Source organism: Cynocephalus volans, chromosome 1 (genome assembly GCF_027409185.1).
Source record: "Cynocephalus volans isolate mCynVol1 chromosome 1, mCynVol1.pri, whole genome shotgun sequence".
In the NCBI taxonomy this organism is placed as follows: domain Eukaryota; kingdom Metazoa; phylum Chordata; class Mammalia; order Dermoptera; family Cynocephalidae; genus Cynocephalus; species Cynocephalus volans.
Genome location: NC_084460.1, coordinates 244,956,591 through 244,983,521, shown reverse-complemented (window position 1 = coordinate 244,983,521; position 26,931 = coordinate 244,956,591). Strand labels below are relative to the sequence as shown.

General features: G+C 41.2%; 1 protein-coding gene across 1 annotated transcript in view; it reads left to right on the top strand.

Moving 5' to 3' along the window:
* PDE11A (phosphodiesterase 11A) overlaps positions 1 to 26,931 on the top strand; it is a 393,277-nt gene that overhangs the window by 287,705 nt on the left and 78,641 nt on the right. The window contains exons 11-12 of the mRNA XM_063110282.1: positions 18,473 to 18,619; positions 18,882 to 18,989. Coding sequence (XP_062966352.1) covers positions 18,473 to 18,619; positions 18,882 to 18,989 — 255 coding nt within the window. The remainder of the gene's footprint in view (positions 1 to 18,472; positions 18,620 to 18,881; positions 18,990 to 26,931) is intronic.

Below are 26,931 nucleotides of genomic sequence, written 5' to 3'. Positions count from 1 at the left end.
AGTTTCATCACTCATCACTTTTACCTCTCCTATTCGTCTTTCACTCTCTCAGAGTCTCTGTTCAGGTTCACTTGTTTGGTAAGAAGATCTGGATCCTTACCTAGCCAGAAGTCTCTCCCTTGCACTGGCAGGTGACGCCTGTCTTTGCCAGACATCAGAATCTAGGACCGCAGTTCCTTCGTCTCACAGGAGCATAGATGTTATCTTTTAGTTTCCAAGGTTGTGTTGAGAAATCAAATACCAGTATGATTTTTCTTACTTTTTAAGTTACTCATTGTTCTGTTTGGCAGCTTGTAAGATTTTTTTTCTTCTACTTTAGATTTCAGGAATTTTATCAGAATATGCCTGAGTGTAGGGCATTTTCATTATATCTACAATCTCTGGTCTTTCTTCCGGTTAGGAAAAGGGTCTATTTTTCTGTTTGTTTAATTATTTCCTTTCCTCAATAGATTCCTTTTTCCTCCTCTGGAATTCCTGGTGTTTGCTTCCTTGTTCTCCTGGATCTACCCTCCAAGTATTTTGTCTTTTTCCTCCAAATTTCCAAGTGTGTGTGTGTGTGTGTGTGTGTGTGTGTGTGTGTGTGTGTGTGTGTGTGTGTGTGTGTGTGTGTGTGTGTGTGTGTGTGTGTGTGTGTGTGTGTGTGTGTGTGTGTGTGTGTGTGTGTGTGTGTGTGTGTGTGTGTGTGTGTGTGTGTGTGTGTGTGTGTGTGTAGTGCTTCAGTAGATTTATTCGACTTAATCTTCCAGATCACTACTTTGGATCTCCACAGGAATTATTTTCTTCAATTTCCCTACTAAATTTTTTTGTCCCATTTTTCATCCCCTTTTCTGCTGTAATCCTCAGATGGGATGGTGATGGTGGTGACGTACAAGTTGTCTTCTGCCTCCTTCAGAGCTCCTTCCTATGGACTGTTTTCCTTTGTTCACCGAGGCTCAGTCCAACTCCTGGGAGACCTCAGTGGCCACAATCCAAGGAGCCATGGAAGGCACCAAGGCCCCACTGTGAGCAATGAGCTCACAGGCAGCTGTTTACCGACTTTCACAGATACTTCAACAGACACCTCATGGCTCCCTGGTCCCCTCAGCTGGCAGCAAAAGAAAGCCGATGCCATCCCTGCCTGTCACGGGTGGAGGAGGACTTGGCAGAGAGGATGTCGAGCAGGGCACAGAGAACAGATACAGTCACTTGTTCCAGGAGGGACCAGTGGGGTAGAGCATTTCTAGAATTCCCAGGGCTCTCCAGCGCTGGGCCTGCTCTCCTCTGGCCCACAGAGGCCAGCATCCCACACCGGCCTTCTGATAGAATCCTGGCAGAGCCCGGGCTCTCTGGCACCCTCGAGGCCTTGTAAGCCTGACAGTGGAGCGGAGGGGGGTGGGGATGGCTCCTCAACCTGGTGACTTATCTGCATCACCTGCGGAATGTTTAGAAAAGAAAGATTCCAGGCCCCCATCCTAGACTTACTGAATCAGAATCTCAAGGTGGGGCCTGGGAACATGAGTTGATGAGCTCCCCAAGTGACTCTGGAACAGAGCTGCTGCCTCTGCCTAGAGGATGGGGGAGCCCATTTTAGAGGTGACAGAGGCTGAATACAAGGGTACATCAAAAAGTTTGTGGAAAGATTCATATTATCTTTTAATTCTGTTTTTCCAAAAACCTTCTTCTTTTTTTTTTTTTTTTTGGTCTTTTTCATGATCGGTAAGGGGATCGCAACCCTTGGTGTGGTGTCATCCGCACTGCGCTCAGCCAGTAGAGCGCACCGGCCATTCCTATATAGGATCCAAACCCATGGCGGGAGTGGCGCTGCGCTCCCAGTGCTGCACTCTCCCGAGTGTGCCACAGGGCTGGCCCTCCAAAAACCTTCTGAAGTACCCTTGTCCACCCTGGTAAGAGACCTGGCCCTTGTGCTTTTATACCCAAGGTGCTAAGTCACCCAGCCTGGAGACATTCTGTCTCTTTTTCTTTTCAATATACCAGTTTCTCTCTCTCACCTTATACTGTGACTTTATGCGTGACATGCAGTATCTCTATGATTGGGGGTAAGAAGGAAAGGTATTTGCGAATGGGAACAGATATCCTTTATAATAAACCCGGGACCTAAAAAAGCCAGGCAATATAAACTGAGGAAAGCCCATGGAGGAAAGGGTCATTGTAGCAACTTTCATTAGGCTGTCAAGGAAAGAACCACTACAAAGGTTTGCTTCAGTACATGTCAGCTATAGGTCAGCCATAGCTCTGTGGCTCCTTTGTTCTGGGATTCAGGCTGAAGGAGAAGGCACATTTGAGACACGCCATTCTCGTGGCAGAAGGAAAAGAACAGGCACTAGCAAAACCACATGGAGGGCCTTATAATTTCTGCTCTGTGGCAGGGGGAGGGGAGGAGATATACAGTCACTTCCACTCACCTTCAAGTGTCCAAAGCAAGTTGTAGCCGCTGAGCCTGAAGTCATGGGCAGGGAAGGATTGTCATCCCATGGGAGGCACCAGCTCACGTGGCAATGCGTGGGCACGTAGAATACTCTCACAAGGAGAGGTGTGGATAATTGGGAATAATACCAGCCATCACTGTCACTGAGCAGAAAAGTGGCCCTTTCACAAATGATCCCCATGAAGAGGCCCCATAAAGAAAACCACCTGATAGACGGTGATTGAATGAGGTGATCTGGACCGTTGTCCCTACACCTCCCAGCTGGTGGTATCTCAGTACTTGGTGACTCAGGCAGGTGGGGAGATGCTCTTTCCCCTCCTACCCTCCACAGTGTGAACACGCATGGAGGAACCCAAAGAGCGCTTGGATAGATTTTAGGTTCATGCTGATCTATCTGAAGTTATATAGTCAAAAAAAGCATGGAACCTCCAGCGTGGTCCAACTTGACACACTCTCTGCCGGCACATATGTCACTGTCAGGCTTCAGGGGCATCCTACAAGGCCACTAAAACATATTTCTCCTCCTCCCACCCCTACTAAGTAGTACTTCCTCTTCTATGCACTCCTTTATTCCCTTCCCTCAGTACCTCAGTCTTTTTCTATTTTCATACATTCAAGTTTTCTTCCTCCCCTCTCTTTCTTGAACTGGAGTCCCTCTTTGGGCTTAGAAATGTTGAAGTCTCCATCCCCACTTCTCCCTTTCATTGCCAGGCAGGGCAGAGGAGAGGACAGGAGAGGAAAGCCCTAAGGTGGACACCAGGTGGCAGCTAGCTTACCTTTCTTTCTGAATGATCCAGATACCTGAAAAGCAAAAGTTGCCTCTGCCTGCCAAGGCTGATGTCAATTTTAGGGTCATCTGCTCACACATTCTGTCATTTCCAACTAGAACTTCATGCACAGCCCTGTTCAATTGCCCCTTCCTGATTCCTGGGTGCTAGAACTGTAAATCTGCCCAAATGCTTCCTCTATCACCACTGCCACCCACCTTTACTCTTTAGGTTTCTCGTATCTTTGTAACTCATTCAAGCTTCTTACCAGCAAGTCAGTTAACCTCTCTGAGCCTCATAAAGGTGTGAATCCAACAAGAAACTAGCTGCAGGTGGTAGTCACTCAAAAAAATGCTAATTCCCTTTCTTTTTATTTCTCTTTAAGGGCTCTGAGTGAACATAATATCTTGGCCATCAAATGAGGTGTTTTTTTTGTTTTGTTTTATTTTTTGGCAGTTGCGTGTTTCTTAATTTTTTTAAAACTTTAACACTTGTGCATATTTGTGTGGTACAGTGTGTTGTTTCGATACATGCATATGCTGTGCAATGATTCACTTAGCGTAGATAGAATAGTATTTACTTGTGCATATTTGTGTGGTACAGTGTGTTGTTTTGATACATGCATATGCTTTGCAATGATTCACTTAGGGTAGATAGAATAGTATTGTATCTGTTAGTCCACCCCTTCTCCTCTACCCTATCTCCCTCCCCTCCCAGCCTCTGATAACCATTATTCTACTCTCTACTTCTACAAGAACCTTTTTTTTTTTTTTAGATCCACATATGGGTGAGATCATGTGTTATTTGTCTTTCTGGGCCTGTCTTACTTCACTTAACATCACGGTTTCCAGTTCCATCCATGTTGCTGCAAATGATAGTATATCACTTGTTTTTATAGCTGAATAGTATTCTATTGTGCATATGTATCACAGTTGATTTTGCAGGTGTGTCTGCACTGTGCCGATGCTTGCACAGTTCAAGGCATGTTATAGGTGCTCAGTGAGCACTTGATGACCCAGTTTCCTTCCCTCACCCCTCACTTGCCTGACCTCATCTTATATGTTTCATGCGCTCTTCATATGTCCTTGTCTTGTCTCCTTTCCCTCACAGCTGAATCTAAGAGAGCAGCGTTTGCACATTTAACTCCTCAGTGGTGCTAAGTAACCTTCAGTGGTCTGAATTATCAGGAACTATGAGAGTTTAACAGAAAACAAGAAAAGCAGCAAAGTACCATTATTTAAAATTTAAGTTCTACCTCTGGTGTCTGTAATCAGTATTTGAATTAAGCTTTGATTCTATCCCTCTCTTTGTCCCAAACAAAAACTAAAGAAAAATCATTATTAGCAGCTTTATTAAATGACTCCTCACATCATTAAATCACTTTGCTGTTTATGTAGAAGCAGGCTGTGAATTCAGAAACACGTTACCCACAAATTCCAGGAGCAGCAGAGCAGGAGAGAGCAACCGATGCTCAGCTGCCTGATACTTTCTCTGTGCTCTGGGATCGGTCCCTAACGCTCCCCTCTCACTGGCTCCGCCACCTCACTCTCACCTGGGGCTTCCTCTCTCAGGAGGGGGGTTAAGAGCTGAAACCTCCATGAACTCTACTGCCTGTTGGAGATGGAGCTTCTCTTCAATCCTCAAGATACTGTTTTCTCTTCCATCTGAGGAAAGAGTTCTCAGAGAAAACGGCCTTTAACATCTGTCAGTTGAATTTAACTAACATTTATGGACTGCCTGCCAAGGGGTGGACCCTCTGGCTGGTACAGAAATGAAGCAGTCACAGTTTCTGCTCTGTCCTGCCCTTCAGGCAGTCCCCATCTAGTGGGATACATAGATACATATACAGCACTTGGCAAAGTCCGGACACATCGTGAGCCCTTACTGAGTATTTGTTGAATGAGTGAATGAATGTACAGTAACTTTAATGGAGAGTGGACTGTGCTAAATGCTGTAGATGAGGACAGAGTACCCGTGCACTGGGAGAACGGGTGCGAGAGACATTGCCTGTGCTTAGAGGCACCAGGAGGCTTCTTCAGGGGAATTGAGAGGACCCGAGCTGCAGGCTGACAAGCTCTGGTGAGCCGAGTGGGGAAGACTCATCAAGCCTGGCACACCAGGACTCTCTGAGGATGAGAAGTCTTTCCTGGGACTTTTCTCAACACTATAGCCACAATTTAGTAATCTGCTAAATAAGGGAAGTACAACGATGGGAACTCAGGGCTGGCAAGGGAGGGTTCACTCAACAAGTTATTAGGCTGAAGAACCTCTGCACTGCCAGCTCTGCACAAGAGGATCTCCTTCCCTTGCAGAACGGGCAGCCTGATATCACATCTGACAAGTTTACAGTCGCCCATGTATCTTGCATACTCCGATGCTGAATATGTTGCTCTTCAAGAACAAATATGGTACAGTTTGCTGCGGAGAGAAAACCTTTCTAGATTGCCTTCTGTAAGGCGCCAGGAAGAGGAAGACGCGGAATTGTAATCAGGATAATTTTTAAGGGCATCGCCATCCTTGGGTCTGACATGAAACATTTATTTTGAATTCCTGGATATTTAGTATTCAATTCATTTGCAATAATGATATAACCGTCTGTTATGAACTGAATTGTGTCTCCCCCTCCAAAATTCATATATTGAAGTCCTGCCCTCACCCCATTACCTTAGAATGTGACTGTATCTGGAGATAGGGCCTTTAAAGAGATAATTAAGGCTAAATGAGGTCATATGGGTGGGCCCTCATCGGACATGACTGATGTCCTTATAAGGAGAGGAAAAACCTACGAGATGCACGTGCACAGAGAAAGAGCCTTGTGAAGATACAGGGAGAAGGCAACTGTCTCCAAGCCAAGGAAAAACCAAACCTGCCAATACTTTGGTCTTGAACTTCCAACCTCCACAACTGTGAAAAAATAAATGTCTGTTGTTCAAGCCACCCAGTCTGTGGTATTTTGTTATGGTGTCCCTAGCAAACTAATACACTGTCATATACTGAGGGCTTACTATGAGTCTGACACTGTGCTGAGTCAGTATTTTGTCTCACTTAACCTTTTTAATGACTATGAAAGATAATGACTGTTGTGTTCCTTTTTTGGAAGAGAAAACAGATGCCCAAGGCCACAGCTTTAGCAAGTGGCAAATTCAGATTCAAATGCACATCTGTTTGGCTCCAGAAATTATACACTTGGCAGGCCACCCAACCCACATTTATTAAGTACTAGCCATGGAAAAAGTACTAGGCTACGATAATTGCTGACACTTGAGAATCTTAATTCTTTCCTTATGGAACTTATAGATAATGAGAGACAGATTCACAAAAACCAGAAAAATGAATTTTTAAAAGCTGTATAGAAGAGTGTCTCTGGAAGCAGTAAAGCCATGGCAATGCCACAGTGAATCTAATCTAAGAGGCATTCATGTGATCATGTGGACAATATAGGGCAGTGGCAGAGGGTTGAGGGGCAGATTAATTGGGTTTGAATTCTAGTCCCAGCAGCTATGACCTCGAGCAAGTTACTGTTTTCCTAACCTCAGTTTCTTCATCTGTGCTTAGGGGAGTTAAGTGGGGACTAATAATAGAATTTTACGCATGGGATTGTTGCAGGATTAAATGAGATACTATAAAGCGCTTAGCACAATGCATGATACATAGTGTGTCTCAATAAATGTTCCATGATGGAAAAAAAAAATTTCTAATGTGTATACCACCCAGCACTAACGAAATTGCTAATCTATCTAAATATGGTTAAATACTTAATTTTTTGAAAGTTATTAGTGTTTTAAAATTTATGAATATTTTCAGTGACCCTTACGTGTGGGTTTTTAAATATAATTTTATTTCCAAGATATTTTTGCCCTATCCACCATATTCAGCTTAAGTCAAATACAAATGTATATCACCAAAGACAGTCCAGGCAACTTTAAAATGTTTGTCAGTGTGGAAGAACAATCTGACAGAAGGACAAGACAGAATGGGCTAATTAAATATCTGACAGAAGTCAAAGAGCAGATTGAAAACAAAGTGTGTGCTTGACACTGTGTGCATGGATGTACGTGTGTGTATTTGGGAGCACCTCCACCCAGGCAAGAATAAATCCAGGAACAATTCAAGCCAGGGAGCTGTGGCTTGGGAGTCAGGCCCCACACTCTGTTTGCCTCACTTGATAGATTGCTTCTTCACTGCAAATGATTGCTGTATTCAGCCCAAAGAGTAGAAACCTCTTTTACAATGCTTCATGTGCTTTTATGGCACAAATCCAATATAAATATTTACTGGATCTATAAGTAAAAGTATATAAATTCTTGTTTATCTTACTGCATAGAGAAACCATGAAAAGCATGTGGAAAGCTGAGTCTATTTTTCTCTAAGAAGACGCCCAGCTGCCTGCTGTGGCAACAGCAGAGAGAGGCTTAGTTCCAGAAGTGACAAAGAGGCTCTACTACAGTTTTTGATGTACAGGATGGGAAATTGTTTGTGTTGAATGCACAGATGTTGAAATATTTCTTCTGACCAGCTCACTGGAAAGCTGGTGTCCCTGGTGACAGACTCCTAACCCTAACTAGCAGGCCCAGAAGAGGGGTCTCAGGGTATGGGACAGGCTGAGAGAGAGTGTGGGATCAGGTCAGTAGATGAATGGCAAATCCAAGCAAAGCTCATGTCCTGGCCAGTGGCCCTGCCCCTCCTCTTCACTCTCAGGGTGGCCCACTGTTGCCTTTAGCTACCATCATTTCAGCACAAGCAGGGCAGATTCCTGTCAACTTTGACCAAAACTGTAAAGAGGGGAAGTTGAGCTTCCAGTCCCCTTTGCCCTCAGACACTGTCCTTCTCTACCATTTCACAGGCCTCTAGGCTTCATGTCCTTTGCCGTCCTCTGTGCCTTAAGTGCTGGATTCAGGATTAGTATTTGCTTGTTCCTTTGAATTCTCGTTAGTGACGATCCTTCGATAAACCTGCCATTTGAAACTACAGAAGTAGGGAGTATGCTGTTCATAGCCATTCAGTAAAGTGAGGAACCAACTCACTTGGTCCCTAATACTGGTGTCCAAACCCTGGTCCATCTTCAGGACCTGATGCTCCCAGATGGCCTTATCTCCTGCTGGTACACAAGTTTTCTCACCGTCTTCCTCCTTTCTTCTGTTTCTGTCTTGTCGCTGAAATAATGGTCGAGTTGTTCTGTCACATCTATGTGCCTCGTTTGCTACCAAATGCCGTGGAGTATGGAAGAAGCATGGGCGGCTGTGCCCTCCTCTCTGCCGAGGCCACAGCAGGGAGGGTCAGCAAGGACTTGAGCAAAGCCTGCAGCACAGCAGGTAGAGGCTGGGAAGGAGGCGGTGAGGTCCAGATGAGCATGTGAGCCAGAGAAGCAGCAGACAAAGGGCATCGTGGTTCTGGCAGGGCCAAGACAAAATGCAGCAAAAGACCATGCTGGGCTGGCAGCACCTGCTTTAGGGAACTCACATCTCTAAACCTTAAAGTCTAACATAGTCAACACAACTTTGGCTGCCTACAAACATCCACCAGCCTCCCACTATCAAGCCATGGGAATAAGGTCACTACAAGAAGTTGATGATGACCTCATGGGGCCACCATGTTGCACTCACACATCCACCCTGCAAGGACCCACCTCCTTCTTGGAAAGATGACACAGGCCATTTTACCACTCAGAGTCACAGCTGGGGAGCTCAGAATGGAGCCTGAAAACCAGGCCCATAGGGTCAGACACTTCTCTATGTTTCCTAAATAGTCCCAGTGATGTATAAAGAAACAGAGCATTAGACTCACCTGAAGTTAGAAGGCTACTTGACTCCCTTATATTACTTGATCTTTGATTTCTGTATGTGTGTGTGTGTGTGTGTGTGTGTGTGTATCTAAGTGTAAGGTATTCATGGAGGGTGGTTGGCAAAAAGTTCGCACAACCTCAAATTCACCGAGGGATATTCTGGCATGCCTTGGGAAGAACTAGTAAAAATAACCTTCTGGGGGATTATCAAGCCTTCTTAACTCATCCAATAAATATTTGATGAGTTTCTTCCATGTGCCAGGTACTGCCCACAATGGTGAAGACTGTGCTGAGCACTTTGGACACAACAGTAAACAAGACAGACACAATTTCTACACTTGTCTATCAGACCTCCAACAAATAATTACACAAAATATTTCCACTTGAGCAGGGATGTCATTAACCACTGCCCCAGCTCTCAGGGGATCTTGAGCTGGTTCATTTCAGCTTCCCAGGCAAGTTCAGGTGTGCAGGGCACCCGCACCACCCCACCAGCATTTCTCTAAGTACCCAGGACTCTGCCTCTTTTTTTTTTTTTTTTTTTTTTTGGCAGCTGGTCAATGCAGGGATCAAACCCTAGACCTTGGCGTTATCAGCAACACGCTCTAACAACTGAGCTTGGCCAGCCCTCTGTCTTTTTCTTGGCTTTATTGTGGTCATCAGGTATTATGTGTTCGGGGACTGAGCAGAGGTCTATTACTCAGACAGGTGTCACCCCATTGGATGGTCAGTGGGTGTGAGGTTCTGGATGAGCTAAAGTCCTCACCAGTCTTCCATGGGAGGAATAGCTGGTGAGTCCCTGGGTGCAAACAATGAGAGGTGCCCACTTGAACAAAAGCGAACAGTCCATGGGTCCTGATTCAGCTACCATGAGGCTCATGGGAGCTCAAACAATGCCTCCATGATGGTCCTCTGCTAGGTGCACCTGCTTCCTAGGAAACTCAGCTGCCATTCTCCCAGGGGCTCTCTCCTTCCTCTCTTATCCCATTCCCTGACCTCTGTGAGAGGGAGGAGCACTTTCTTCCTTCTGTCACTACAACACACTCTTCTCCTCTGGTTCTTTCAAAACTAGATCCTCATGGCCCATTACGCTCAGAACCCCACTCAACCAAAAGCAAATTCCTTTTCCCTGGAATACACAGAGGGCTGCTTGATCTTAAAATTTCCCCAGAAGAGGAGAGAAAGGGTTTGCCATTGAGTGCAGCAAAGGAAGGGAAAAGGAAGCAAAGACAATGGCTTTTCTATATGAAAAGAGTCCAAGCACGTTACCTGCCACAAGTAAAATGGTGATCAGAGTAGCAAAGGGGAGGACAGGGACTGGTCCCTGCCAAGGGCCGAGGGAGCAGATCTGGCATGGACAGTGAACAGAAGTCAGTCCTGGAGGCAAGCCAGGCCCCTGGGCTGTGGTCTGAGGCCACCGATGGGAGCTTGATGCCTTTTACATGGATGAACTCAAGTTTTGCAGTTGATGAGGAAGCCAAAGGTTCCAAGCCTTTTAGGGCAAGTCCTGAATCACTGTGAACAAGCAGCATTTTGATCAACCCGGGGGCCGTCTCTGACTGTGCCTCATGATATTGCACCATCGTCAGGGGAGATTAGAACTCTGATCTGCCCGTGCTGTTCTCGGCCTGGACGAGCCCGTGTTTTCTTCTTCTCCTGGTTACCTTGTATTCATCCTTCAATGTCCACATCAAATGACGCTCCTCCGCTGTGTTTCTTGGCCCCCTATATACTCCCTCCTCTTGTTGCCTCTGAATTTTATGCTTCTGTTTTTTCACTAATCATCCTATTTACTCTTCTTTCTCCTTGAGTAGACCATGAGTGTCTTAGGAATGAAGTTGGTATCTTTTCTTAGGTTTCAGTACAGGCTCTGTGAGCTTGAGAAAATTAATCATAGTAACTATTTTTCGACATTTTAAGTTATTCTAAATATTATTTATAAAGCTGAATTTAATGACAATTTGGAATTAAGGCAGGGACACTAAGCTAAAAGTATTTCACTAAACTCTCCTAGGGGTTCTGACGGTGCCCTATATTTCCCCCATCATCTGTCTACTTCTCTGCAACCCAGAAACTCTGAGCAAAGGGACCACGTTGATTTCACAAATGTATCCATAGCACCTAGTACAGTGCCTGACATAGAGCTAGCCACACAATACATGTGTACTGAATTAAAATGAATTAAATTAAAAGGTTTCCTCAGGGAAAGGATAGAATTTGACTCCTCAGAGTCTACTTATTGAAATCTCTTATGTCCATTCTATTGGAGGCGGGGGGCTGGTATTAGTATAAAAATATTAACGAACGTAACAACACCACACCAACAACCACTGCAATCCTAGCAGTCACTGTTATTTAGCATTTCCTATCTCCAAGCACTTTGCTAGGCTGTCCATGTGCATTATTTCATTCACTCCTCACAACAGTCGTGCAACATGGTTTTATTGTTGTTCACATGGAACATGCTCAGGCCAAGGCTTACTTCAGTTTCTTGCCCATGGCCACTCAGCAAGTAGGATTAGAGCCCTTATCTGTTGCGAAGAGTGTTCTAGGCAACTACAAGGTAAATTGAATAAATGTCTTCAAGAGACAACAATGAGTAGAATTTACACCCTACTTTTGAGTAACACTGCGTTGCCAACACCATCTGTCCAAGTCTGCTCCTGCTTCTCCAGAGGACATGTTATTTTTTCAGAATCGTATTGAGTTGATTCTGCATCAGCTCCAGTCAACAACAAGCTAGCAACTGGGGTTCATTCCAAAGTCAGTTGTGAGTTTGGAGACTTCCCCAAGTGGGTTCATATAAGCAAAGACCAAATCATTGTTGTCTCCACCCCCATAGGTCCAGGCTGCTCATCATAAAAAAATGGACTGATAGGCCAGCCATCTGGATCTAAATCCTGAATGCTGCCCATGGTGCACCCAAGTTACTCTGCATAATACAGGAATGTGGGGACCTTTCAATGCCCATTTTTAGGCATTGGCCCTATACTATGCCTAGTATAGCAGTTAGGAGCCAGTCTCTAGAACCAAACTCCCCAGAGACATCTTCAAATCTGCCTCTGCCCATCACACTGTGCAAATTTGGACAACCTGTTTATCATCTAAGTCAGTTACCTCATCATAACATGGGTCCTTGTGAAGAACTGATGTGTTAATATGCATCTTTACACATATTACTGCTAAAACAGTGTCTGGCACATAATAAGTGCTATAAAAGTGCTGGTGAAAGAAAGAGCTGTGCTGTCCCTTCTGTGTCACCACAGCTCAGCCTCTTGTCTCCATTAATTCCAGAATCCTAAGGCCCTTGACTTCTGCTTTTGCCTGGAGGAGTAAGTGGGTGAGTGGACTAGAATGGCAGCAAGTCAGTTTCCCTTTGAATTGCCAGGACTGGATGATCACCCATTTGTTGTTTCTTCCCATTTTCTGAGCATCACAAAATGTAATGTTCATGTGTCAAGGGATCCAGGATTGTATTTTAACATTTTACAGCCTCTTTGTAAAGCTACCTTTTCAATTTTAGAGGAGGCAGTTTTATGACTCCCTTTGAGAACCACTTAACTATTAAGACCCAAACAAAGAAGAGGAACGGTCAAAGGATATCAGGTACTTGCAGCCAGCTAGAGTCTCACTTCTTGAACATTATTCAAATTAGCTCCAGGACTCATAATTCTGTGTTTTCATTTATTGCTGCAGTAAAGCAAATGGTTCTTTTATCCAAATGTTATTTCCTGGCTATTAATTCAGTAGTTATTTTGGATTGTGGCACTCCTCTTTGATTTAGGGATATGGCACCGTATAAATATTTAAAAGTTGAAGCCTGACACTTGGGGAAATTGACTTTGAATTGTTTTGTTAATATCCTATGGCTAGAGTAATTATAAGTTTGGAAGATGCAGTCCCATCGTCTGTTGGAAGAGATGGGGAGCATGTGTCTCTACAACAGGGAATTTGGCAATGAAAGTCTGTTCCCAAATCTTCTGCAGACACGACCTCCATGCCTATCTCCTCAGGACACATCCTGCTCTTTACTTTTCATAGTTTTCTCCAGAACCTACTCTTGAGCCCAGGAATGTGTGGATAAAAATAACCCATACTTCTCAAAATAGCTGAAAATGGTCATTCCTGAAAGGCTTGGAAATTTTTCTGCATGTACAAGTGCCAGCAAGGGTTTATGGCAGGGCTCAGGGTGATCTATTGACTACTATGATTTAACTGTGGATCAATCAACCTATTAGGGGAAAAAAGACAAGGTCAATAAGGATGGGTCTTGGTGAACCAGAGGTCATCCTACATTTTTCAACCTAATGTTCTTATTTCCTTTCCATTAACATTTCATAATGAAAAAATGCCTATATTCTTTAATTTTTAAGATAATTAAGTGAATTTAGTGCCTTTGAAGAGTGGAGAATTTATAATGGCATCAGGGAATACGCTATTAATAATCAACAAGACAGGGGCCACCTGGAGAGCAGCAGTGCCGTCTCCATCACCATTTCTGCTCCTTTGGTGACAAACTGTAAATGGGTTCAACTTACTTTGCCAATTTAGAACCAAACTTCTCTTTTGTGGCCAAAAAGACTTGTGTCTTTTGGGACAGGGCCTCTATCTTGTAGGAAGTGGTTTTCCAGTGGTATCTGAATTTGAATTTGAGCAAAGTACAACAAGCACAGATCTTTCTGAGTACTTGGCATTCTCTAAATGCAAAGCCCTGAAATATGGGATGGGAATACAGAGTTGTTCTGGAGCTTCCCTAAAGGAAGGAAACATGTGTCTACCGCTAAGACCATCACAACCTAACAAGTGAGGGCATTGGCTCGAATGAACACAAGGGGCACAGAACAGGAAAAGAAGATCTACACAGTCACAACCAGGCCCGTGCACAGAGAAACAGAAGGCAAAAGACCAACTTACCTCTGAGCTCTCCAAGCTGACCATTGAAGGTATCATTTAATAAAGATAATTTCAATGGTTTTTGGGGTAAAGATAGTAGATTAAACACATTCATTTTCTTTTGTTCCCTCCCCAAGCCCTACTAAAACAACAGTAAAAGTACTTTTTGAAGGTATTAATTCTCAAAGGAATTGAGAGAAGACTTACCAATGACAAAATTTTGGAGTCTAGAAAACAGATGATAAATATTAAATAATTAGGAAACCTTAAGAAAGCCAAAATAAGCTAGCAATGGGAACAGCTGAGAGGCAGGCAGATTTATACCACAGACTGCCCCCCACCAACAGCTCAGGAATTGGCTATTTAAGTACCTTTGGAAGTGGGAACAGAGAGGCTATAAACAGGAAAATGGAAAGTGTAAGAAGTTACTTCCCTGGATCCTTTGTATGACTCCACCCCATAAAGGATGAAGTCTTATCCTCTGGAGAGGGTATAAGAGCAGGTCTTCAGGTTCAGGCATCATCAGTGCAGAGCTTGAGGGTAGGACTGCAGGCTGAGAACAGAGGATTGCAGGGACAGGTTCAGAACAGTGCTGAGACTCCTCCTCTCACCCCCAGCCCACTAGCCCCCAGCCAGAAGATTCTTCTCTGGGAAATCTGAGTAGCTTTAGCAAAGACACAAAGACACTGATGCTTGGTGGCTTCCCCAATGAAACAGGTTCAGTCAGATCCTCCTCCACAGAATCCTCAAGAAGCAATAATAGAAGTTTTTAGAGGCCCACTTTTAAACTGGAGCAGACTATCAAAGATTACTATACAGCTAAGGAAAACCTCTAATATTCCTAAAGACTTAAGATATTAAAATAATTTATTGAAGGATAGCTGATTAAGAAAGACACTAAACCACAGGTGGATGAATGCAAAGAAAGTGTGGCATACACGTACAATAGAATATTGTCAGCTTTAGAAAAGAAGGAAATCCTGTCATTTGCAAAAACATGAATGAACTCTGAGGACATTATGCTAAGTCAAATAAGCCAATCACAAAAAGACAAATACTGCATAATTTACTTATGTGAGGTGGTTAGAGTAATCAAATTCAGAAACAGAAAGTAGAATGGTGTTTGCCAGGAGCTGGGAGGAGGAGAGAGGGAGCTGTTGTTCAATGGCTCGGAAGATTCAGTCACACACGATGAACAAGTTCTAGATATTTGTTGTACAACGATGTGCATATAGTCAACAATACTGTATAGTATACACTTAAAAATTAAGAGAGTAAATTTATGTTATGTGTTTTTCTATCACAATAAAAAAAAAGAGAGACTAAAACAAAGTGAAAGGAGTGAAGTAAACTGTGAAGGGAGAAGAAAATGTCAAAGAGACTTATCATTAACACGCTCAGAGAGGTAAGAGAAGATATTGCATCCATGAGACAAAATTAGGGTGCTATTGAAAAATAAAAATAAAAAAGGAATCTCCAGACAACAAAAGAATAGGTCTTAGAAATAAAAACTGTGATATTAAAATCTCGAGAATGAGAAGAGAGGATATTTCTCGGAAAACGGAGCAAAAAGAAAAAAATGAAAAATATGAGAAATAGAAGACATGAAAAAAGAAAATGAAAAAGAAAAAAAGAATGGAAAAAATAAAGAAAAACAAGTCTAAAGTTCAAGTAAAAGGAATTCCAGAAGAATAAGAGACAGGAAGAAATAATCAAAGAGCTCATTTTAAACCGTCTAGAATTAAAGGACATAATTTTCCAGGTTAAAGGGCTCACAAAGAGCTCAGGATTATGGACAAAAATAAACTCACACCAAGGCACAGTTTCATGACATTTCAGAACTCTGGAAGCAAACAAAGATCCTATGAAAATGGAATAAGAGCCCAGAATAGCTTCTGACTTCTCAAAAGTAACATCTAAAGCTGATAGAACAATGCCTTTGAAATTCTAATGGAATGGTTCTGACCTAGAAATCTGTATCTAGACAAACTATCAATGAAATGTGACAATAATATGAAAACATTTCAGAATGCAAGGGCTCAAATCTACCTACCCCACACCTTTTCTTGGGAAGCTACTGAAGGATGTGTCTGTATTAGTTCGTTTTCTGTTGCTTAAAACAGAATACTTGAAACTGGGTAACTTATAAAGAAATGAAAAGTATTTCTTACAGTTTCAGAGGCTGAGAAGTCCACGGTCCAAGGGGCCTTCTTCTTGGTGGGAACTCTCTACAGGGTCCTGTGGTGACCAGAGTATCACATGGTGAGACTGGCATGAACAAGAGAGATAACCTGCTCACTTGCTCTCCTTATAAAGCCATCAGAACCACTCCCTGATAACCCATCAACCCATTAACCCATTAATGGGTTAATCCACTCAAGAGGACAGGGCCCTCATGATCCAATCACCTCCTAAAGCCTCCACCTTTTAAGTACCACAGTTGGATTTCCCACCGTCTTAGCACTGTTACAATGGGGTCAAGTTTCCAATACATGAACTTTTGGGGGACACATTCAACCCATAGCAATGTCTCACCAAAATGAGGGGAGAAACCAAGAAAGATAAAGACATGGGATACAGAAACAAAAGAAAGATGAAGGCACCCCCGGAATTGTGGTGAAGGAGCATCCTAGAATGAAAACAATACGTCAGACGTAAAAGACAGACAGCTCAGACTGAAGAAGTGCAGAAAGTTCCAGAAGTGATTTCTTCATGAAATTGATGGAATACCCAAAGCATTCTGAGAGGAGACTTAGACAACTGATGAGTTGAATTAATTATAAGTACATAGAAAACTAAGCACACATTAAAGAAAACAATTATTAACTCTGCAGAATACAAAATGTGGTCAAGGAAAGGAAAAGTAATCACAGTAAATTGCGTGACTTAGCTATGAATATCTTATATGTAGTCGTAATAATATAAATCCTGAACATTTATCTGAGCAAAGTTCACACATAAAGGAATGAAAAGGGTTAGTACATGAGGCAGCAGGGGTTGGAAGATGTAGTGTAAGACAGCTTAATCATCATTTCAGTGGTGGGAAGTTAATAGGCAGATAATGCTTAAAACAGAAATTAATCAAAAAATAAAACTGCAAGCATCTTCCTTTGCCAAATACAAAAAAAAAAAAAAAGATTATCTAGATGACTTGAAAGTTGTTGCCCGTGGTTGAGGGAAATTTTTGGTACCAAAAGAGTTCTGCTAGTGTATGTGTTTGTATAACTAGCCTTATAGACCTAATTTGTTCTTAAAATATGCATCTATATCTTTGATTAAAAAATATTTTTCAAATTAAAAAATAAAAAGGGAAAGTGCTTGCATGGGGCCAGGAACCCTGAGCAAGGACACATACACCAAAGATGAGTTTCCACTACCATGTTTGAATTTCACAAGGCTTATCTTTTTAATTCCAAGGAGCTAGAGTCTATAAACATGTTAACATATTAAGATTATTTACTGAAGGGTAAGGTGATTAATTTTTTGATAAAAATAACTAATCTACAGAACAGAAGGTTAATTGTCCTGTAATTTATATGTTCATTGTTCTTCCATATTGTGGGGAATAAGCAGTGTTTGGATTTTAGCCTAGAGATGTAAGTTCCTATGGAGGAGCATAGAGTTGGGAAAAAAGGATTGATTATGTGGTTTCTGAAATCCTTAGAGTGACAAGAGTTGGATTTAATTGCTCAGCCAAAGTAGTTTCAGGGCATAAATTACTGCCGCAGTAATTTATATCCAGGGAATAGACAGGGAATATGAATACAGAATGGTCTCTGATAACCTGAGAACATAAAAGTGATTTCCTTACCAAGAGTGGCCCAAAGGATATGGTAAAAGTGATGAAATCAGCATTCAAATGATTTACAAAGATCTTTTTTTCTTTAGGTTTGTGCCGGTCAACTGATTGACAGCTGTCTAACATCAGCATTTTGAAAACCCTTAATATGTATAACCAGTATTTTAATTACGTTGTGGTGTTATATAGAGTGAAGCTAAACAGTATAGCAAAATGTAGCTCTTCAGTGAAATATATGCATATGCTAGCTCTCCAAACATCTCCATTTTATTAAGACAACACATTTTGCACCAGAGAGATGTGCTGTCTTATCCTTCCTATCTTTCTGAATATAAGGAACACATGCATAACAAAGAGCATGTGCAAGCTGCAGGATACAAGGATACAAGAAAGAAGGCAAAGTGGTATATTCCTATCTCCTTCTGAACAGCAGCAATTAAAATTCACAGCTGCTGGCTGCCCAGGTGTTTCTTGCATTTAGTGCTCAGTAATATGCATCAGAATGTATTGCATGGACCGTGGGTTTAGTAAATTGGACAGTTCTGTGCTCTCAGTTCTGCAGACTAGATCCAGTGCATATATTTTATCTTCAGATTAGCTCCCCTCCCCCCTTCTCTCTTCATTTGCTTGGGGCATTTGCAGTTCAGAAACAAAAGGCATTTACAGCTCAGAGTTTAGCTGTATCAGGGTGTAAGTGCAGGTCAGGCCTGATTTATGTGGCACTTCTGATAAGCCAGGGAGTAGGGCAGGATGAGGGGTTTGGGAAAGCTGGTGAACTTGGCCTGACATGTCTTTTGCTTTTGTAGGCAGCCAACATCCCTCTGGTGTCAGAACTTGCCATCGATGACATTCATTTTGATGACTTTTCTCTCGATGTGGATGCCATGATCACGGCTGCTCTTCGAATGTTCATGGAGCTGGGAATGGTACAGAAATTTAAAATCGACTATGAGGTAAGATGTTCTGTCCTGTGTGATCCAAGGAGCGCACCTGGGACAGCGTGGTAGCCACTCTGAACCACAGTTTTCCCAAATGCAAAATGGGGATGATAACCCCTTCCCCGCACACCTCATGGGATTACTGTAAGGATCAGATGAGGTGTTTGTGGAAGGGCTTTGATCCTTGAGTGTTACTCAGACTTCGGGCATTGTTTTAATAATGATCTACTGTAGACACATACAACTGCCTGATGCCACCTCTTCCCTCTCATTTCAGACTCTGTGTAGGTGGCTTTTGACAGTGAGGAAAAATTATCGAATGGTTCTGTACCACAACTGGAGACACGCCTTCAATGTGTGCCAACTGATGTTTGCAATGTTAACTGTAAGTGTGTTCAGTGATGGTGGAAGGTCAGCTTTCATTCGTGCGGACCTGCAGGCCTTCTCCTTTACACTTCCACTTCTCTAACAAATTGCCACGTGATTATTTTATGTCAGAACTTACCTGCCCTGGTTATGGGAATATATATGTGACAACAATTTTTGAGCTTTCTGTAAAATCAATGATACCTTGAAGAAGGTGTAGCCTTAGAATGATTATGTGAGCCTCTTTCGATGTTTTATCTTGATAAACTGCTTCTTTTGCGAAAGAAATGCTGGGATTTTCAAAGTGATCTTTCTGCAAAGGAAGTGGACATGAGTAACAGAACAAAGAGGTCACTGGATAAGACTCTGGGCTGGTGGGAAGCCAAAGTAATGAACATTATCCACAGGCACATGGAAATCCTGCAAGAGAATGTCTATTTGGGAAAATACTCAGGGAGGCCAAGGGAGAAGGAAGGGGTAGGAGTGGATGCTGTCAGCATTTAGGAGCTCACCCTAGGCTTAAAACCTCTGCCCCAGGGACTGTAACCCAATAACAGTAGCTGGAGGTAAGCCTTGGAATGAAAGCTCAAAGTAAATGATTATGGCAAAGATTAAAACAAAATTTTCTGTTCATCCCCATTCGATGGCAAGAAATAAGGCTTGTTTTGGCCTTATTTCCACTTACATTGTTAACTATCATCAAGTAAAATGCTTTATGGCTTAAATATGTTGGTTTCTTTGGCATTATAGTTATATCTACATACATATATATGTGTGGGTGGGTGCGTGTGAACATATTTACCATGCAAGAAAAGAGAATGTCAGTTTTGGATTCTCGCAACCTAAATACCAATACCTTATATCTTTGCACTCAGATTAAAATTTAAACACAAAATTGGGAATTCCAAGTGAAACAGATTCCAAATGAGCAAAGACTCTTTGGCTTCTTCCTCATGAAAATCTCTGCCCCGTTCTCTGCCTATTAAAATTTTACTCATCCTTTAAGGCGTTGATCTAATGCCAGTTTTTCAACAAAGTCTTCCCCTTTCTCCTAGAGCATTAATTATTACTTCTTTCTCTGCACTGGATCTAGCACAACACATCCCTCTTTCAACTGTGTATTTTAAGTTACAAATCTCTCATTCTCTGATAGAGCAAGCTGAGTGAAGGAAAAGATAATTTCTTATTCTTTTAACCACATTCACTTATTTTCAAAACACCTATTTATTGAGGGCCCCACCAGTAGCTTGTACTCTCTCCTGCACTTGGTAGTTTTCAACAAATGTACATTGGATTGATTTGAACTCAAATGTGTACATGGCATGAGAAGATGAAACCAAAATGTCTTCACTTTTACACTCAGTGACATGTGTATTGGGTCCACCCCTCCACCCCCCACCCCCACTGCTTAAGGAATCAGCACACTGGCCTAGACAAGCTGGACTGGCCCCATCTCTCTGTCGCAATCACCACCAGAGCTGTCAAACAGTCAAGTGAGCAAGGAAGACGCTTTGAACCATGAGGCTTAATTGCTCAAGTGCCAACATTGCTTGAAAAAAAATAATTTAATTTTGCTTTTCCATATAAGATCTCAGTAGACAAGGAATAATTTGTGTGCATAGTTCATGCGTCTGGCTCACACATGACATTCAACAAAGAAATTATTAACCACTTATTTTGGAGAACTTATAAACTTATGGCAAATTGCCAGAATAAGTAAGCAGGAATCTTGTTCAATGAAGAAAAAAGAAATGTCTGTGACACTGTGAGCTAGATGCCAAGGACAGAGACAGATTTTTATGATGAGCCTTAAAATAGTTGGGATGGAGGAATCTGGCAAGGGCTGGGGTGGGCACTTAGGAGCAAAAGGAAATATACACCCAGTTATCATCAGTCAGTAGTTCCATGATATAGACAGTCTTGATCCTTTTCAAGAAACTGAAGAATGTAGAACTCTCAAACTAACTATGTCACCACAATGGGGATACTCATACTGTCAGAACATTTCAAGGGTTCAATCGTTTTTGCACATCTGGTCATCAATCTTGAAGGGCATCACTGTTGGAAGAGGTTTGGGTTTTGTTTTTATATTCACGTGAGTGGAAAAAGAGGAGACTTTGCTGTTAAAGTTCTCTAAGGTGGAGAGGATTCCAAAATAAAAACATGACTTTGGAAAGAATATGTTAGTAAAGATTATTTTTTCTCCCTTACATTGAACTGAGTAGCCACAGCTGGGAAACATATTATTTTCTGCTCATTTAATTTTGCTGAACTTGACTAAGGGTTACAATAGGTGGAAAGTGCCAGCTTTTGTTTGTCCTTAACACAAGCAACTGTCTTCTCCAACTTGACCATGCATAATCTGGTTACAATCAGAATTTTTAAATTAAGAAAATAACTATGGAGATAACAGAGATTACTTGACCAGTGTAGATAAAAATGAGTTTAACTTACCCATAAATTCCAATTTCTGAAATATGACCTCCGCCTATAGCAAAATGATATTCTACTTATTTTCATGAATGGTCACTAACGCTTCAGGCTCTGCTACAGACTTAGGGTCTTTCACTATTTTGATCTCATCAGTGATTCTATTTCCATTCAAGTAATCATTTCCTTATGTTGAGTTAGAACCAAAATTCTGTATTAATCTGTAGAAAAAGACATTCACCATACACCGACCTATGGATTCAGCCTGGCTCACAAAGCTGAGAAAGCATGGTGCATGTACACTGAATTTTCCTCTAGATGGCACTCCAAGGCAAAGATTCCCAGCCAGTTGCTGGGAAAGAAGAGGAAAAAAAATTTACCAACCTTCTTTGGAAATGCTTCTTTTCCTCTAACAGGAGATACTGAGGCACACACCCTAACACAAAATAAATGTTTCTCTTAAAAGAGACACCAACAAAGCCAGTCTGTCTGAAGAGAGCCCCTCCTATCAGAATGGGCCTGTTTTATGACTGGCTCTGCGTCGCGCCCACTGGGCTGTTAGCATGAAAAATACAGCATTCTCCATGTGAACTTAAATCTGTGATTGTGCATTATCCCAAACCCATTGTCTCTGGAATTGGGAACATGCATAGTTGTGTGTCACTGCTGAGGAAATTTTGGCACCATGTATGACAGGACAAGCAAATTATAAATATATGCACTAGCTTCCTAACCTTTAACCCTAAAATCACTTCACACACGGAAAATAAATGTATTGACTCAGAATTGTGTTTTACAAAAATATTTAGGCTTGTGTCTAGGTAACAAATGATTTCATTCCTTTAGAAATTTGAAAAAAAAAGGAGCTACTTTGTATGACAAGGAACTTGGTATAAAATGGTGGACATTTAGTTAACTGAGAACCCCATTAATGACTTAACTAATTTGTTTCATGCCTCTGGCCTGAAATTTCGAATTTGTAAACAATGTTATCCTTTACTTTTAAAGGTACATTTAGATGATTAGATTTTACCAAATATTTTCAATTTCTCTTTTAAATACAGTATAAAGTGCCAGTTATTATTTGCGGTTAAAACAAAGAATAAAAAATCTGCAAATCAATGATAATTATAGAATTTTCTCTTTATTTATAGAGTAAATATTCCATCAAGCACATACAGAATGAAAGATGATGGACACAATTCTTATATTCACAACATAGACCAGATATAGGAAATGACTGTGCTTTTGAGAGTATTCTGTAAAATAAAAGGCACGTAGTGGTGCTGAGGTTGCAGAGACATTTTTCAGTTTTATAAATGATGTATGAGCTCTGACAGATTTTCCAAGGGGGGGGGAAAGGTTTTCTTAAGAGTCAGTATTCTTTACTATCCCATAAATGTACTCATTAGCACTTTGGGCCATGTCCTGCATCCTGTAGGGGCTCAATAAAGATTAATTGAATGAGCGAATTTAGTTTAGGGTAATATTATTCAAGGAACCATGTTGTTCAGTGTCCGGTTTTTCTAACAAAAAAACTACAAGATGATGAACAACTATCACTGCTAGAAATCTTGTTCTTTCTTCATATCACACTAAGGTTCAGCTAGGGTTCATATAGAATATTATGATCTTGCAGAATTCACTGGATATGAAAAGAGAAGAGCACATGATCACATTAAAATTTATGGCAGTGCTGGCGGCATGGCGCCGGTGTGGAATTGCAGTTTAGCACTAATAATAACCGAGTATCACAGCAAACACGTTGACACCCCCTGACATTTACTGGGGACTTCTTAAATCTTAAAAGTGGAGGTAGCGTATTTAAGTCCATATTTGTATTGTCAACAAGGTTATTTTCAGAGATAAGCCAAGCCGTTTTATCGATAATTCAAACTAGAGAGCAGAAAGGACGTCTAGTGAGAAAATCCCTCTGATTCACCAGCTTGAGGATAATGTGCTGTCCGTGGTCTATGGTTTTCAGGAAAGTCCTTGATTTTTTGAGGTAGAACATTTCTTCTGGAAGGAGATCTTAGAAGCACAGTTGGAATTATCCCCCCTACCCCCAAGAAGGATAGAATTGACTGAATTTTTAAATAAAATGTTTTCACACAATAACCAGAATCCTAGTTTCAGGAGAAATTGAATTCCTTTATAGATTGTAACATTGGAAGATACAAAGAGAGCTAGATGTTTTGGTCTGTAACTGACTATATAATAAAGTAACAGTAATATTTGTAATCATCAAACATCTTTTTTGCATTGCATTTCCTTATCAATATAAGTAGCACCTAGTTATATTTTCTTTGAAATAGATGGCAACATTATTATACAATAAAATCTGCTTGTTAGAAAAACCAATTCTTTAATCTTCATGTAGATGTAACTTAAAAGATGACAAATTTTTAGTTTAGGAAAGCAGTGATGGTTAGTATTTTTGCAGGATATCAGAACTGAGCACTATAAATTAACTATGGAGCTAATCAATTTGAATACCATGTTTAAATTACATAAGGCTCCTGTCTTTTAATCATTTATTTTTAGTCTCTGCCTACATCTCAGAGCTCCAATTAGGTGCTCCTTGCTTCTAACTGACATTCCCTTTATCCACATTTATTTTATAAAAGAAAAAAAGGCAAAGCTGCATATAATTAAGAACCTGGTGTGCTAATAACCAAACATACAATTGGGCAGAAGGATAATCCAATCCATTTCCTCTCACAGGAGAGTCACCTCCATAACTCACTTTAAGCGCTGCCGTTCATGAGTTATGGGTCATTCCCTTTCTAGTGAAAATAAATTCTCCCGCACCATCAGCCAGAGCTGGGTATTTTTCTTAAGACATGTAAATTGTAAAAGTGTATGAACATAATCATGTCTGGCATTACAGGGAAAATGTAAGCTCTTGCTCCTGGACACAGGCTTGTAAGGAAACGTATCTGGTTTCGGGGCTGGGGCTGCCTAGTTACAATATAGGATTTTTGATTAAAGTGAATTTATTCTTGAGATTTTTATGGTGTTGGTAAACTGCTTAATCTGTCACTTTGTGTTTTATGATGCCAGCTGAATCCTCCAGGTCAGGGAGACCCGGCAGCATAGTCACGGTCGTTTATCACAGCCTCCATTTTCCACAGTGTATGACTTTGTAGTGGCACTTTCTTGCGACTGAAACCTGGCACCTCAGGGTGTTAAGTTGGGAGCTTTAAAAAGTTTTAATGTCTCGTGAGTGTCATATTTAATTTTGTCTCAATAATGGCTAACAAAAATTGGGGTAAGCTTTGAAAAGGCCTCACTTTCTTGAAATTCATCAACCTGGCCTCTCCTGGCACTTTGAAAGATCTGTCTTTCTGCACAATTAATGTGCATTAAGTGATATCCTTCATTTTCTGAGCCCACAAACTGTATGTTACATTTGCTGGTAATTTATCATGTATAAAATATATGATATCATATATAAAATTTATCATATATAATTTTATGATATAAAATTTATCATATATAAAATATATAAACTGCATTTCTAAACATGGACAAAACATGCTGTCCTTGTCCTCAAAAAAATCATAAAGCACATATACTCTTTGTGTTGAAAGCTAAATCCTTAGAATCTGATGTTCTTTTCTTTTGTTTATTTTTAGAATGCTGTATATGGGCTACATATAGCCAGTTATGTTTATTTATTATATAAAGTGAAATAGAAACCTCAATTTTTTCAAGTCTTATTAAGTATTTAGTCTGAAAATTTCTTTATACCAATTGTATATCATTTTGCTCACATTTTATCAAAATATAAAAGCAGAGATATATAGACCAATCTTTATTTGATCACATTAGGACTTTTTGAGAATGAAATAGTGTTGACAGGTGCCAGAGGTTTGCTTTGAAATACGCTAACAAACAAAACACAGCACATGAAGAGACAGAGGAAACAAGATCAGCAAGACATGGATTCTTGTTGAAGTTAAGCAATGAATACATGAGGTTCATTATAGCCTTCTACTTTTGTATGTTTTTAGCTTTCCAAAATAAGGATTTTTAAAATTATGGTAATAAGTAGGTTAAAAAGTAAGCCTTGGAAGTGGTTAAAAATAACTAAATAAAACTGTATAACATTGATCCAGATTTTTTTATTCATGCATCAAACATCTACCCAACACAAGCAATTGTACCAGGCAACCATTCAGTTTTGCTGCCTTGCTTTTCAGAGGGACAGGCATTTGCAACATTATTTGAGGTTAAGAGTCTACATATGCCCAAATCTTGACTTAGATTTTATGATTTGGTATTTGGTGCCTTCAGAAGCTTCTGTTTGTAAAAGAAAGTCATTTAAGTGCAAACGCTAAGGTCATCCCAACTCTGAGCTTAGTAAGGTAAGGATCACTTAGTCTTAAATCAATATTTAATTAATGCCAAATCGATGTTGGGTTACATTCATCCTGAGAAGAAAGAGAAGCAAATTGGATCAAAACTATCCCACTCCTGTGGTGATTAGACAAACTACAATTGGTTTGTTGTATTGCGTGCCCTGGGAGAGGGGGCATAAACATGTCGGTGCTGGGCGAAACAGCTGGAAAAGTCTCTGGACCTCTGAAGTGCCTCTTTTTCAGGTCAGCAGACCCAAATACTGGCAGACAAACATTACTGTAAGTTCCATGGGAGTATGACCACTAAATCTAGGTGGTGTGGTTTGTCCAGTAGCATTTTCTCCTCAATAGAGGGCTGTGGTTGCATACCTGTTCTTACCCCACTTGGGCTTTCATCACACACTATCTCTGGTTGGCAAAGATAGGATCCTCTTAAAACAAGAAGGGAGCATGTGGCATCAAGTAGTATGAATTTACTAGGAAGCACTCATGGTAGGCAACTGCAATCTGCTTTTACTCTAAAGTTTGAGAAAGCCCTCTGCCTAGCCTTGGAGCATATCCAACAGTTTGACACCCACCAGCCCATCCCTAGGATTTACATGTTGAGAGGTGCCCATTCCGTCTTGAAGCAAACAAGGTAGAGTCCCAAGAAAAAGTATGTTGGGCTTGCTGTAAGTGCATGCGGAGACCAAACGTGCTTTAACAATTTCTGGGCCACCCTGATCTGCCTACAACTGGGATATGTGTTAAATTGGGGGGTGATTGAAGGCACCCTTTGTGTAGAACCAATGGTCCTTGTTAGGAGATAGAAGTTTCACAGATATACTCCTCCTATTACGGATGGCCCAGCAGAGCTCATTAGGTCATCAACACTGTACCTTGGGGCTTTTTTTTTGGCTGCTGGCTGGTTCTGAGAGCCAAACCCTTCACGCTGGTGTTACAAGGCCATGCTCCAACCAACTGAGCTAACTGGCCAGCCCTAGAGGCATTTTTTTAGAAGACATAAGCACCTTGTATGTGGCATTTACAATGAAACCCTCAAAGAACTCTTTTTGGCTGAAATAAATTTGATTTTAATTAATGTACCAAACAAAGGCCCCAGACAGTGACCCTGCAACACTCTGGATACCAGGAATTTTTTAATGCCAGAAATTAAATGCTTTTTCT